Genomic DNA, 16,206 nt, shown 5'->3' with positions numbered 1-16,206 from the left:
TGGACAATCAGAAGTACAAGTGTACACCACCACATAACTGACCCTAAGGATGACAGGTACAGACAGAGCCCTGCTCATCTATCCCTTTAATAGGATTAGTTGAGCCAGGGCAGTCAGACTTAATCCCCTGCTGTAATGACTTAGCCCCTGCTGTACTGTTCTCTCTGTATTGTATTGCAGCTGAGAACAATAAATTAAAGGGCGTATGCTAATAATCCTTGGTGCACCATGGTGCACCAGAGAAGGCTAGATAAGTGAGGCTCCATCTGTAGGCACAATTTACTTAATTTCATTATTTTCCCCAAAAATGTATCAACAGAAATCTTTTATCCTAGGGGTGATGTGAAAAACAATGCTGATAGTCTAGGGCGTCAGATTCAAGAACATTTTCGTGAGAGCAACTACTCCGCAAAGACAAAACCAATTTTGATTTCTCAGGTGTTATTTGATAATGATGTAGCAGTGCATAGAATTTTGATAAGTGCTCACGTTGTTGAGGAACAACATGTCAAAGTCATGATTTCTCCCAAAGAGTGTGGGGCGCTCGTTTTTTTTTGTTGAAAATTGCAGCAAAACCCTTGCACTATTATTTTTCTGCCCTAAATTCAGTTTTTTATAATTCTTTCTAATACTTTCTGTATGCAGTAAACTTTTGGGATACAGTAAAATTTTAGGATACAGTAAACTGTCGGGATACAGTAAACTTTAGATGAACACACAATGGGGGTCATTCTAAGTTGATCGCAGCAGGAAATTGTTTAGCAGTTGGGCAAAACCATGTGCACTGCAGGGGAGGCAGATATAACATGTGCAGAGAGAGTTAGATTTGGGTGTGGTGTGTTCAATCTGCAATCTAAATTGCAGTGTAAAAATAAAGCAGCCAGTATTTACCCTGCACAGAAACAAAATAACCCACCCAAATCTAACTCTCTCTGCAAATGTTATATCTGCCTTCCCTGCAGTGCACATGGTTTTGCCCAACTGCTAAAAAATTTCCTGCTGCGATCAACTTGGAATTACCCCCAATATTTGTTTTTGTTTTTTGCTTGATTTCGAGCAGCATAGTTGACTAGTGTTTTATGAAATCAAAATGTCTAATTCATTTGATGGTAGAAGGGAAGACTACAGGTTCATTTAGTTATCTGTTTTGTATATGTTTATCATCTTATCTATAAGTCTTAACAATACCAATATATATGTCTCATACATACTATAACTTTGTTACTACATACGTTTCCATGATATCTACTTGGTGATTATTGTATGGATCTATCAAACTATTACGTAAATAAATTGTAATATATTATCTGCCTAATCTATAACCCTTCCATTTTTCAATGTATCCCTTTGTATGAGAAATCCTATTGCTTATTTAAAATACTGCTTTCTATTAATCTCAGATCTACCTTAGTTAGAACTCTTGTTTTACCGTCTTCATTGTATTTTATTAGCTCAAATAGAGACTGTTATTGTATAAAACCTAGGTCTATTGATTTGTTTCTATAACCCTTATGTACCATGGCCCTCATTCAGAGTTGTTAGCTCGCTAGCTGCTTTTAGCAGCTTTGCACACGCTAAGCCGCCGCCTACTGGGAGTGAATCTTAGCTTTGCAGAATTGCGAACGAAAGATTTGCATAATTGCGAATAGAAATTTCTTTGCAGTTTCTGAGTAGCTCGGGACTTACTCTGCCACTGCGATCATTTCAGTCAGTTTCGTTCCTGGTTTGACGTCACAAACACACCCAGCGTTCGCCCAGACACTCCCCCGTTTCTCCAGCCACTCCCGCGTTTTTCCCAGAAACGGCAGCGTTTTTTCACACACACCCATAAAACGGTCAGTTTCCGCCCACAAACACCCACTTCCTGTCAATCACACTCCGATCACCAGAACGAAGAAATTTCTTCGTTAAGCCGTGAGTAAAATACCAATCTTTTTAGCAAATTTACTTGGCGCAGACGCACTGCGAACATTGCGCATGCGCAGTAAGCGACTAATCGCAATATAGCGAAACTCGGCAACGAGCGAACAACTCGGAATGAGGGCCCATATTATTTGAACCTGACCTTTTCCCTTCTTACTTGTACAAGTCTTACTTGTACAAGTCTTTGTACAGAACTCAGATTATGGTCTAACCAGTGGCTTATAAAATAGCAATATTACCTCCCACTTCCTGCTACTAATATCTCTTCCGATACAACTATTTATATCTTTTCCTATGCTGCTATTAATATCTTTCCGTTGCTTCACTGCATTGCTTGTTTATTTTCATATTGTCTTTCTAATTTTAGATGTTTAGTTTACTTTTTGTAAGAAGTTACTATCAACTGACACTTTTCTTTTATATAATATATATTCTGATAAGCTCTGTCCTGTCTCCTATATGCATCCGCAGTGGGAGCTGGGTCCCAACCCCAATGGCTCCCACTGCACTACAAGGGAATAGACCTTAGCCACAGAACCTCAGCACTCTTAATATACAGTAGTGGGGAGTAGGGGAAGGAACAGAGTGCTGGGGCAGGGCGGAGTTGCAAGCAGAGAGGCAGAGCAGTGGGTGGACTCAGGTTATCCAGCATATGTGAGTCTCTGCAGGTTCCATCACTAGTATATAATATTGTTATCTAGCCTAGTCACTGTTATTGTAATAGGATAGAAGACAGGGCATTTGAATACAAGGAAAATCTCTTGAGATTTGCGTCAAGTGCAATGCATTCTATGACAGATCAGGAAAAAAAAAACCTATAGTAGCCTATTTCCAACAGATGGAATCTTACAGATATTCTTGTTCAGAAGATAAGGCCCTTGATAATCCCTGTGATTCCACTGAGAACTCAAATTCCACTTTTTCCTTTTGCAGCTGTCGGATAATTTCTGCAACAGACTTGTCCTCCTTTGCATTGTCATGGATTGAAACGTCCTCCTCAGACACTAGAGGAGGGTGTTCACCTCTCTCGGTACCTCGAGAGTCTGAATGAATAACCATGGTCTTCTTCTGTGGGCTACAGAATTCATCCTGAAGAGCAGAAAAACCTGTGAACATAAATGGAAAAGTTTTATTCATTACAGAAAAAGTCACTAATCCTGGAAGAGCACATGTGGTTTTAGCCTACTAAATAAGAAATACCAAGTAGGGCCGAAAGCCATAGATGTGTTAACAGCATTATAGGACCTGGGCAAAGTAATGCACTACCAACCCATTCACGGGAATGCATTTAAAAAAAAAATCATAACTATTCCCTCCTGCGGTTCCTCCACATGCTTTCATACAGTGAATGGATTTCAGCCTTCTGACTAGTGGATAGCTCCAGCCACACCACCAGTCAAGCCATTCACTGTCTGGCTGGGAGGCAGGAAGAGAATGCTGCCTAGCCAATCTGATTGTGTATAATTCAGACATCATTCTCTACCTGCCTTCCAAGAAGCTCCAGACGCCCCCCAAACCATGCCCACCCACCACAGCTCGAAGCCCCCTAGAATTGTGGGGCCCATGGCACATACAGAGCATATAGTAATGTGCCTGGTTCAGAAAAATGAAGGTAAAGAAAAAAATCAACATAACCACAGAAGTTACTTTAATGCAATCCTCCACAAGAACTGATGCTAAGTGAAAGTGGGTTAAAGAGTTAACTGGATTCAGAAACTAACAGTGGCCATGAATAGAATATCCCTCACCAAAGAAAGTGGCATTTCTTACCTACCTTTCTTTGCAGAACTAATTCTGTTCGCTTGTAGCTACATACCACAGTGTTCATTTCCTGCAATGTTATCTCCAACACATTATGTTAACAAGACACAAATGGATTGGAGAGTACAGAAAACAAGGTAACATTTTCATTTATGTTTGACTTATCAGCTACTGCAGCTGGTTACCTTCACTGTGGTCCAGGGTAATTGTTTGCTCTATATCAGCATATGTGCGGTTGGCATGGTGTAGCATAGGCTCTTTGATACAGGTTTCCATAAGATGAACGATATCCATTCGGTTAATCTTGGTGAGGCACTGGTTTAGGCTGGTATCTGTGATTAAATAAAACAAACAAAATTAATCAAACATAAAAGGGATTGAGATCATTTATGTGAGACAACATTTGTGCAGTCTCCCTGATGTCAGACACATGCTAGGTTCCTGTGTAATGCTTTAACACAGTTTTAATCTTAAGAAATGTATTTAATGGAGAGTGACCATAAAGGTTATATGGCTAGATGCTAGATTTAGAGCTCTAATTATTAAGGACAAAGGTGCCTATTTAGCCAATAATAGTTGTGGCATATCCTCCTATCGCAGTAAAAGTACCTGCAAATAATGATGCCCCCGACATATGAAAGAGGTACCACAAGGGATATCTCCATATCCGCCGTGGTCCCTCATATATTTCTATGGAGGCTGTGAAGATTTGCCATGGCATTAGCCACTGTAGCCCATGGGAAACAGTCTGCAGAATTAAAGGGAGAGGGCTCTGGCTCACAAACGAGAAGTGATCCTTTCACTTCTTACACGTAGCAGGGAAGGGCTGCGACATGTAAGAACAGACAGATAAGTGAACTGGGTCATTAACTCTTAACACTCCAGGCTGGAATTGGTGAGTTTGGGTTGGTGGATGTTGTGTTTGTTCTGTTGTTTTACTATTGTACATTATTGTGCTTACCAATGTTTGTCTGTTGCACTTGAGATTATACGTTATGTGGTTGAGGTTGACAGGCTGCCAGTGCTCCTTTTACTGTTATCTCAAAATGACTGGGGGTTTCTGTCTCTCTTCATCTCTTGGTCATTACTTTTCTACAGTATGTTAAAAATATTGGCATGTATGGGGACTAAATGATAGAATTAAGTGGTCCATGCCTCTGGACTAGTTTCTCTGGTTTGTCTGTTGGAAACTCACTTGATAGGTATTAGGCTGTCCATGAAACGACCATGGATAGGTTGATTTTTCCACTCTAGTTTTCATACTCATTCTAGAGGGGTCTTGACCTTATCAGCAAATCTTCGGGGTTCTTTGTTTTTTGTCAGGCAGTTGATCCATGCCTCTCCCTTTGTTCACTGACTATTTACATTCCACCTCCATATAGTTCCGAGGTCCTTGTTAAAGGCTATGATTTTATGGTTGAATTTTCTACGTTATTTTCATGGGAGATTTTAATACAGTCCTGGAAGATGAGTTGGATAGATGGCGAGAATACCCGCGCGCTGTTCATGGAGGGACCTCCATTTATTCCCGTGTTACTAAATATATAGAATTAGTGAAGGCAATTGAAATATACTCAGGTGCAGTAATACTCTTGCTTTTATTCCTCTGATCATACTTTTTTTCACATAGATTTCTGTTTAGTATCCAATTCCTTACTCCCTGCTGTCCAGTCAGTGGCTTATTTGTCTAGTGGTGTTTCGGATCACTCCACACTGCTGTTAACCCTCGATTTGTTTCTCTAGGGGAGCCTTGTGCTGGATATTTAACCCCTTTCGGATGACACAGATGGGAGTGGCATCCAAACTGCTAGTGGCCTTGAATGTTTTTTTTTTGTGGATAATCCATATTCAACTAATCCCCTTTTAATGTGGGACATCTTTTAAGATTTAGAAACATTTCAGTTTCCCAAGTGGCCTAGATTAAGGTTTTTACATGAATAAGGATGTGGACTTGAAGCAGAGAAGTCATGCCATGGATCAACGCTATCTTGGCACTCGCCTTAATGCTGATAGTTCGGCTGGCTTGTTGTACATAAGGAATATAGATTTCCTCCTTGATACAATTAGGCGTAGACTCCTCTGTTCTGCACATGATCATTATATCATTTATGGCCATAAACCTTCCCACTGTGCACACTTTAATTGTAGCTGATGCTATTACTTATACACAGTCTATTGGAAGGTTCTGTGATTATTTTATGGGAGTATATGCTTCTCGGTGTGTTATTCCCTGTTTGACTTGGATTGACTTGGACTCCTGCCTTGGATCAAAATTTGCTACCCACCCTAACTCCTGAAAGCAAGGACTATTTGGATTCCCCCATTTCCTTTAAGGAGGTGGAAGATGCTATTAAGTCCTTTCTTAATGGTAAGGCCCCAGGTGTAGACGGTCTCCCTGTCGAATTATTTAAAACTCATCTTCATTGTACCCCTCAAGGTAGAAGCTTTTATTATAGAACTCCCCAAACCTGGCAAGGATCTGGTTGATCTGGCTTCATATATTGTAGGTCTATAGCTTTGTTATCCACAGGCACTAAGATTTTGGCAAACAGTTTAGCTATACTTTTGAATAAGGTGATTCTGGAGATTATCCATCCCAATTAAACTACTTTTATGCTGTGCAAACCGACTGCGTTTCGCTGTCCTTAGACAGCTTTATCAAAGGACCTTTGACAAAGCTGTCTAAGGACAGCAAAACGCGTCAGAACTTGCTTTCCCCCTTGGTCAGTGGGCCACTAAAAGGATTTTCTTTGGCTACGGGATAACCACGGTGGATTCTTCATTGTGCACGGTTCAAGTATCGAAGGTTAAAGGGACTCAATTAAATGCGCCTCCAATCGTTGCTATCGAACAGGATTGATGCTAAACGGACTATCCCTTGAAAAATACCCGAGGACCTGTAACTTATGATCCCTGTCCAACACTGTATTTTCAGCGGACTCTATAAACATATACAGGACCCTATCCATGAGCCCACATGCTATGACCATTGAAGGGGTTGTAATTTTCTATTGCAATATTTACTCTGCACTTGTTGATGTCTTAACATATCATATGTACTGGTTTATTATCAACATATACATGTTTTATATACACTGACTTTTGGCTTGAGAGAACTCGTTGTTAATCAGCCAAAGTATATTTTATTAATAAGTAATTTGTTTTTTAGATCACCATGTGATACATTTGTCATTTTAGATTACAATTGATTTTAGTGGTTTTCTTTTGTTTATATTGTTTGTTTGAGGAGCGTGACTATCTCCTACACAGCTGCTGAGAAAATCAGCCCTGGTAGCACCCGTTTAGGTTTTTCTTGATTTTCTGCAATATTCCTATCTTTAGTTGCGTCATGAGAACCAAGGTGAACCAACACGGTGGTCTTTATAGATGCCGCCAAGGCATTTGATTCAGTAGAATGCTCATTTCTTTGGACTGTACTTTCCAGATTTGGTGAAGGGGAGGGATTTATTGGTTGGATCAAACTCTTATATTCTTGTCCTGCAGGGCAAGTTTGAGTGAATGGGTTTATTACAGACTCCTTCACCATTGGAAGTGGTACCCAACAGGGCTTTTTGATATTCTCCTCTCTGCTTTCCATTGCCATAAAGCCTTTTGCCTGTGCCATACAAGCCTCTCCTGTTATCTCTGGCCTTAGGGCCTGATTAAAAAAATGCTTTATATGCTGATGAAATATTATTATTTTTATTACATACTAATTCCTCGCTTTATAGTCTCTTTGGCACAAGTACACATGTTTGGTTCCTTTTCGGGTATTTGGATTAATTGGCGCAAATCGGTAGTGTTTCCAGTACTTCCCACCTTGTCTAAGCCCACCTCATATTCTCTCCCGTTATGCAGGTGTACTAAGTGTAAATACCTCTGCATTTGGATTTCTCATGATGTCACATACTGTAGTATATTTCATTGAACAATTAACATCAGATTGATTTCCTTACAAATAAATCTCATGTCTGGCTGAAACTCCCTCTGTGTCTTGCGGACTCCCCTCTGACAGGATGTCCTTCCCTACTGGTAAAGGCATGTAAAGTTTGGTTAACAGCTCTATGGGTCCTTGAGCCTCTGACTATCTTTCAGGATATACACTCTGGGACATATCTATTGAGCAGATACTTTATGTTCCTTTATGCAGTTCAGTATTGATCTTGATCTCCCAAGATTTAGGATTTATCAATATTTACACCTCAGGCAAGCAAAGTGTGCACAGTAGAAGGGTGGCACTTGGGGGAATCACCCATGCATACTATGTTGTGTACTTTCCATAAATAAAAACATATTTTATGTGTATACTCATCCTTAATCTGAGCCCTGCAGGTGGTTTGCCAATATTGAGATGTATATGGGAAAAGGATTTGGGCTCTCTTATGGAGTGGACTGGGTGTGGGTGGCTTGCCAGTGCTAAGATCTGAATGAGAGGCTGACTTGGGTCCTCTTATGAATGAGGAGTGGGCTGGGTGTGGGTGGCTTGCCAGTGCTAAGATCTGAATGAGAGGCTGACTTGGGTCCTCTTACGAATGAGGAGTGGGCTGGGTGTGGGTGGCTTGCCAGTGCTAAGATCTGAATGAGAGGCTGACTTGGGTCCTCTTACGAATGAGGAGTGGGCTGGGTGTGGGTGGCTTGCCAGTGCTAAGATCTGAATGAGAGGCTGACTTGGGTCCTCTTACGAATGAGGAGTGGGCTGGGTGTGGGTGGCTTGCCAGTATTGAGATCTAAATGGGAGGCGGACTTGGGTCCGCTTACGGATGAGTAGTGGGCCACTGTTCTAGGTTTACCTTGTGTTACCACAGTGTATCCCAGATTTCAGCAGATACAATCCTACATACTCCATTCAGTGCATCTTGAAAAAAATAGAGGTTTTACTTCAATTTCATGTCCTAAATGTAGAGAGATGAGTGCTGATTTCTGGCATCTGCTTTTGGTCCTGTCCTCTCTTGGCTGAATTCTGGTCTCAGGTCTTGGAATGTGTGACTACCTCAGGGATTATGATGCACCTCACCCACCCAAAATTTTCACTGTTCGTCTTGGACTTAGTGATGACCTCACCCGTTTCATACAAATATATATCATATATTATTTTGTTTACTGTGGCCAAAGTATGTGTTGCCAGGAAATGGATGGCTTCCTAGACCCTCTCTCTCTCCTTAGAAGTCTGCAAGTTAATTCCATAGTTTCTCATGAAAGATTTATAAATATGAAATAAAAGTGTACAATGAAGTTTGAGAAAGTAAGCCCCTGTTCGCAGTCCTAGACCTGGACAATTATTTGCCTTAGCAGTTGTTTTCATGTCTTACTGGCTGTTTCTGTCAGCTTGATGCAATTTTATCTCTGTATTTTATGACATGTTATCCGTAGTTAATGAACGTTTGTTTCCTGAATGTTATTTTGCTCTATTGTATTATCTATGTTGCTTAACAGCTGTTTAAGTTTGCTATCTTTCATGGTCTCATAGTGCATATTTGTATGTTGTTACTATGTCAACTATTATTGTGTTTTTATCTTGTTTTTCTCACATGGTTGTCTGTGTGCAAATTTCTTTATCACTTGTCTGTGTGAATTAATATGTTCTGTTTAAAATAAAATCATTAAATATACAGGATTAAGAAAAAATATGTATATTCATACTTTGCACAAGAACAGTCCAGGCATTCTATAGAAGGCACTTTGCCTGTAGTATAATTGATAAAAAGTGAGGGGGAAACTAAAAAGCCACCAGTTTCAATGGGAATATCCAGTTTAGGGAGTTGGATCAGAGGAGTTTTCGATGTTTAAGCAATTTATTATTCCAATGTACAATAAATCAACCTCAACCAAATTAAGAGGAACATGGACTTCAAGAACAAAATATTTCAATCAAGATTAAGTTATTACTCATAAAGAAACTTTAAACTAGAATAACTACTGGAAAAAAACTTAGCATTGAACACTTTAAAGCTCAGTACAGAAGGCAGATTGACCAGCACTATACTCTACACTAATTAATAGGACTGGCACCAAAGGAGCACGATTTTACCCATGGCAATAAAACTAATCACACTACACCTTGAAACTGAACATACAGTATAAAGAATCTGTATATTAATTATAGCTCTTCTTTCAGTGAACAATTATTTATTTGTGTTTCACGATTTACCTGTCGCTTGCTTTCCATCTCTATCCAGCCAATATTTCAGCAAAGCATGGCTCTGATCCTGTAAGGAATTTGGATTTTCAATGCGTATTTGGTGAATTTGCTCTTCCGTGAAATCCAGCTCTCTGGCTAATTCTGCAAAAGATCATTAAAAACTGTAAGTATGATCTTGCAAGTTCACACAAATCCGTACAGTGAAAATATATTGCCATCTAGTGGCGAATGTTTGTGTGTATTGTGTTGTATGCAAATTCTTATGACACGTGCACTGCTTCTGTAGCACCTAGACATTAGTCATTAATACGGCCTTAGTTTTCTGCTGAACCTTGTGCAATGGTTAAATACATTGTAGTTACTTACATGGGGAATCACAATGCTTGTTGTTGCTTGCACCTTTATGGGGGGGCAAGCAAAAAGTGCGAGGATATCCCGCTTGGATAACCTGCATTATAGTAGTGTGCAAGCTTCCGTCAGACCCTAGGGGGTCATTCCGAGTTGATTGCACATAGCAACTTTTTGCTGCTCGTGCGATCAACTAGACGCCGCCTATGGGGAGTGTATTTTAGCATAGCAGGGCTGCGATCGCTTGTGCAGCCCTGCTATGCTAAAAAAGTTTTGTGTAAAACAAGACTAGCCTAGCCCTGCAGTTACTTACCCTGTGTGATGGATCCAGCGATGAAGGTCCCGGAATTGACAGACATCCGCCCTCCAAATGCCTGGATACGCTTGTGTTCGGATCTCCACGGCCGGAAAATGGTGAGTTGACGCCCCGGAACACCTTCCTTCTGTCAATGTTCTTGCGATCGTCGCTGCAACCGCTTTCTTCGTATGCAGCATCGCTGGCCGGCGACGGCCGTCACCGGGCAACGACGCGCCTGCGCAATGCAGCCGCAGCGCATGTGCTGTTCTGACCCGTTCGCACCGCTACGATGAAACCCAGCGTGTGAACGGGTCGGAATGACCCACCTAGTATCTAACGTAATTACCCACATAGGGGAGAATACAATTAGCTAATTAATCCTCCAGGGACTGCCCAATTAGCCCTGACGCTGGCACATATCAGGGATTTTTAAACGGAACCTGCTGAGGTCTTGAAAAAAATTCCTGATAAGTGACCTGTTTTTTTGGCCTGGATCATGAAAACACACAGTATCCTGGATCCTATGTGTTTTCACCTGGAAATGGGTAATTTTTTGAGCAGTAAAAAGGGCTCTAATTAGATGCCTCCCCCAAAAAAATTGATGATTGCTGTTATAAGCACGCCTACATTTCATGTTACTTCAAAAACCTTGTTCTGTATGGTCGTGCAATGTTTTCCCTGCAGTGTTATACAAATTACTATATTTATTTAATATGAATAATAAAAGTACATAAAAAAAAAAGCTTAGTGTTACTTAATAAATTAGGCATTTTACAACTACAGTATATATTAAGTATATACTATATTTTAATAATAATATACCATTGCACAGTATCATTTAACCTCTGTAAGGTGTAACTGCTAATATACAGTACAATGAAGCAAATGTAACCATTTCAACAGATAGTTAGAACTAAAGTTCAATCAGATGTCAAGAGCTAAAACAAATGAAGGGGCTTATTCAGAATCGGATGGATCTCTTTGTACGGATGCAAACAGTGAGCACTGGCATACAGCGCAGGAGCAGATATGAAACTACGCACTTCTGTGTATCTCCGTCCTACTCTGAGTCAGATGGATCTTTTCCGGAGCTGTCGTTCTGTGAAATGGGCCTTTCAGTGTTGGAACTGGGCAGGGACAATGAGATTGCTCGGAGCTGTTTGTTCTTGTGGGAGTGTCGTAGGAGAGTAGCCTGAATATGGGCGTGTGGGGAAGGGAAGCCTGTGTCAGATGGATCTCTTGCATCTGGAATGGAGCTGGTACAAGTGCCAATACTAATGGTGAAAGTCACGATTATGAACGGAAAAGTAGTGGGCAGAGCTGCTTCCCGTATTGATCCTCACATTAGCCCTACTGAAGCTTGCGCTATAATAAGGTAACAATTCAGGATTCTGCGGCATCATGCAAATAAATACAGTGTAAGTTATGGGAAGGGCATTAATACGTGTTCATTTTACCTTTATATATTTAATATTCTAATGCAAGGCACCATCGCCTCTAAGCCTGTATTTAAGTACTACATACAAATGTAATAATAATAATAATACTACAGCTATTTTGGGTAACTTTTATAACGGAGATGCATCAATGTTTACCCACTCCTTAATGTAAAATGGCTAATAATAATGGGTCAGGGTAGTGATGGGCAGCACGTTTAGGATTAAAGTCAGTGACATCTATGTTTTCCATTTTAAGGCACTCCAGTGATACTCTGCAGTCTGCTTTAGATCTTTGTCCTTCCGTCCTGATCTCACTGGCAGATAGTAGAAGGTTTATGTATTCAATGTGCCCCATTTATCTCCCCATCATTTCTGATGATACTGTCAGCCCTTTCCACTAATGTAATGTTATCACTGCTAAATTTCCCAGTAGGCATGTTGTGGCCGCGTAGGTGTGCAGTGTATGGTTGTACCATACACAGATATAAAGTTTCCCTGCAGTCTCATCAGACCACAAGACATTCTGTAACATCTTTGGAAAATCTTCTATATGGTGCTTAGAAAACTACAGACAATGCGTGTCTTGCTTTTAGCCAGGGCTTTTTCCTTTGTTTTGCTCCTATAAACAATTATTGCAGTGCTTAGAGAATTGTTGATCCACTCACCCACTGACTTCTGTACAGGGGCGCTTTAGGAGAGGACTTGGTCCGTGTGTTGCCTCCTCCGTTCAGGCATCCTTCACTCTGCCAGCAGCACTGGAGAGTATGAGCACTAGTCTGAGCACTAGAGGGCTCAGATTCTACTGCACACGTGCAAATCACCGGGAAAATTGCCAATGCACCATTTTCACGGGGATTCCAGAGCACTGCTGACATTGGGGCGGGACTCCAGATGGGTAAGTATTTAAAAAATGGGTGCAGCATGCGCAGTGGGGGTCCCCCCCTGGACTCAGGTGCCGGTGTGCACCGCACCATTATAGACACGCCAGTGCTTCTGTAGCTCATGCAGTATCATAGTTGGCCTTGCAGTAGTTCTCTGATAAGTGTCCTTCATATCTGGCAAATAGGTGTAGGTAGCAGTATGATCGAGGCAGCTCCATCCATTTTTGTGCAATGGACTGTACTAAACGCCAGTATATGCAATGGTCCTGGGTCATTCCCTAGATTGTACAGTATAATCATATTTCTGACTTGTCTGCTATCATTTTTCATTTTTATTTTATTCCTTTTTTCCGAAAGTTTATGCTATAAGACCTCACAAACAGAGGGCTATGGTGATCTATTATGCAGTGTATTCCACCTGTGAGGAACTTTTGTGTAGATGGGTATAAATAAGTTTCATCATTTCTGTCAATTTTAGTAAATTGTGGAAATATTTTGGAATACTTCTTGTGACTCAATACTTTGTATATAAGAGCCACGAGCAATCTCTTTTGATCTAATTCACATTCAGAACCTGTGGCAGCAAAGTCTGAAAAATGTGTTAGGTGCTGAATAAATTTCCAAGGGATTGCATCTCACGCTTGGGCAGAACTTCCTTAGGTAATTACAAAGTAGATCTGTCTCTATCCTTTCCTGCTTCTACTGTCTGCCTTATGCCTCTAGTAGATACATATAAATGAGGAGGAGACAAGTTAAATAGACCTGTTAAGATAAAAGTAAAAATGACTCCTGTAGCTTTGAAAGAAGGAATACATTAAAATAGTTTTTGTTTTTAATATATAATCAAAAGGCATATACTATCCAACTCTCCTAGAGTCCTGAATTATGTGGAGAGTTGATCAATCTCCCATACGGAGGATGCAATGGTGGGTTTCACATTGAATCGTACTATCATAGCCCCATTACCATCTGTAAAATACAACAAATCCTCCCATGATAATGCGATCATGGCGCCACGCCTCCAATACCTCGGACATTGCTGCTCACTCAGGATGCTCCCTGAGGGGGCTTTTAAAAAGTCAGCAAGTATGATGTGCATACCTTTATTAGTACAAACCTGAAAGGTTGTGGTGAATTCAAGAGCATCTGAATTTATAGGAAAAGTGTGTGCACCCCTAAAAATGTGGGAAAGCGCCATACATGAATCTTCTTCACCCCTTCATCTCATTAAAGTAATCCCATCACAGGGGAAAAAAGAAAACTCCTTTCTGCTCTCCGGTGCAAAGCTTGGTGTGCTTGAACTGCAAGAGTTGTCCATGAGCAAAGTGATGCATTCCTCCTATTATTTTGTTTTGGAAATGTATGTACTTCATGTGAAACTGGGTTTAATGGTGCAAAAATATGCACTGGACGTCACCAAGTAACGTTTGTGCTGTGAACTTACACATTTGCTGTGCCGTAATAACCCTACTGTGATCTAGCACTGAAACATTTAGCAATCCCAAAATAAAATCTTTGCATTTGTACTGTATAATCAAGTAAACACAAAGGGGGTGATACAGTCAGGCCCTTTCCAGAGGTTCATAAAGGCTTAGAGAAACTCAAATTAAGGTCCACTATCCCCTCTTGCATTTAAAATGTATTTTAAATTGATTTAAAATATACAAATAAAATACTGTATGCATATACTGGTTGATTGCAAATTGGAGATGTCAAATTAGAAGTGCTTTTCTAGCTTAGGCGATAGGTTTGAATTTTTATTACTTGGAAAGTGGCAAATTTATATTTATATATAGATAGATAGATAGATAGATAGATAGATAGATAGATAGACAGACACATAGATGTAGATATATAAAGTCAAAACACAAAGACAATAAATCAGAAAATTCTGAGGCCCCCTGCCAGTCAGAGGCCCAGGGAAATCTCCCCCCTGGATACAGTGTGAGAGATACATCAATTTGCATGGCACAACTTACAGAACAATTATTCTGCCCATAGGCATGATGCATACTGTATATACCGGTGCAGATTTGCATACTTCTGGCACATATGCCCCCTTGTGGATTGAGCAAGGGATGGGGAAGTCTAATGCAGGACAATTACAGTAAGGACAGGGGCGGTTTAAGAGAAGAGGGGTCCCATGTGCAGTCTCTGTGCGGGACACCTCTTCTCTCAGCGCAGTACACTCTGGCACTGTGGCAGAGTCTACTGCACATGAACAGGTCTCTGGGAACATGGTACCCATGTCATTTTCCTGGTGACCTCTCTACTGCACATATCTGCTGGAATTGCCATTTTTCTGGTGATTTCTGCATCGCCCACACACATCTCTGAAGAGGTACAATATATGTATATAAGGGTGCTCTGTGTGCGGTGTAGGGCCCCCTGGACGTAGAGACCAACACACCCTGCACTCATTAAAGATACACCACACAGTAAGGACACATTTTGTGTAATTGAAAACACACACAGAGTAGTACAGAGCGGGGCGTTTCTAGAGAGGAAGAGGCCCGTGTGCAGGCTCCGGCTGGGCCCCCTCCTCTCTAGCTGGCAGCGATGTGTAGACTCTGGGCACTAGGGTCCCTAGCGCTGTCCCAGAGTCTACAGCGCATGCGCAGATCTCAGGAAAAATGGCACAGCGGCCGTGATTTACCTACTGCGCATGCGCGAAACACCGGGAAAATGGCTCCGCGCCATTTTCCCAGTGATTTCAGTAGTGCTGCTGCTGCGCCACGGGACTCCGGAGGGTAAGTATTTCTATTACTGGGTGCAGGATGTGCGGTGTGGGCCCCCCTAGACCCCCAGGGGCCCGTGTGCACAGCACACACTGCACCCATTATAAATACGTCAGTGGTACAGAGACATATTTATGCCTGTGAAAGCTAGAAAATTTGCACATGGGCAAATGCAATTGTTACAGTTACTAGTACAGCACCAGCAGTGAATGTAACACTTATGCTGACGGGTGGTTAATTCATTGCTCTGCATATACAGTTCTGCTTTTGTATCCGTGATCTAGCAAATCTAAAGTAGTCCCTACTGTATTGGACAGTCTTACAGCAGATGCATATTTCACAAGTAAAGCAAATGTTTAAAAACACAGATGTGTGGCATATGCCAGATGTAAACTGGGCACTTCTACTACTGTTGCCAACTTGCATCAACTGCAGATTTTCATATGCCTGCACTTGCTGCATTTTTTATTTAAAACACATTTTATGCTTGCAATTTGGGACAGAATTGCATCCAGCTCTGAATCATGAGCAAAAGAGGTCTTGAATCACACAGTGTCTCATCACATTTCAAAAGGGTACACAATTCTAATGTGGGTGCCCTTAGGAATTTTTGGGGTGTACAGGTTGTACAACAGAAGTGGAGAACAAGGGATTTGGATAAGAGACTTTCTCAAACAGA

General features: G+C 41.1%; 1 protein-coding gene across 28 annotated transcripts in view; it reads right to left on the bottom strand.

The window, feature by feature from the left end:
• ANK2 (ankyrin 2) overlaps positions 1–16,206 on the bottom strand; it is a 939,290-nt gene that overhangs the window by 46,999 nt on the left and 876,085 nt on the right. For all 28 annotated transcript variants that reach the window (XM_063920161.1, XM_063920164.1, XM_063920158.1 and 25 more), the window contains 3 exons: positions 9,833–9,964; positions 3,870–4,016; positions 2,774–3,029 (listed from right to left, as the gene is read on the bottom strand). In XM_063920161.1, the coding sequence (XP_063776231.1) occupies positions 2,774–3,029; positions 3,870–4,016; positions 9,833–9,964 (535 nt within the window). The remainder of the gene's footprint in view (positions 1–2,773; positions 3,030–3,869; positions 4,017–9,832; positions 9,965–16,206) is intronic.

The sequence above is a fragment of the Pseudophryne corroboree genome, chromosome 1 (assembly GCF_028390025.1).
Source record: "Pseudophryne corroboree isolate aPseCor3 chromosome 1, aPseCor3.hap2, whole genome shotgun sequence".
In the NCBI taxonomy this organism is placed as follows: domain Eukaryota; kingdom Metazoa; phylum Chordata; class Amphibia; order Anura; family Myobatrachidae; genus Pseudophryne; species Pseudophryne corroboree.
Note: the sequence above shows the minus strand (reverse complement) of the source record. Positions and strands in the feature narration are given on the sequence as shown.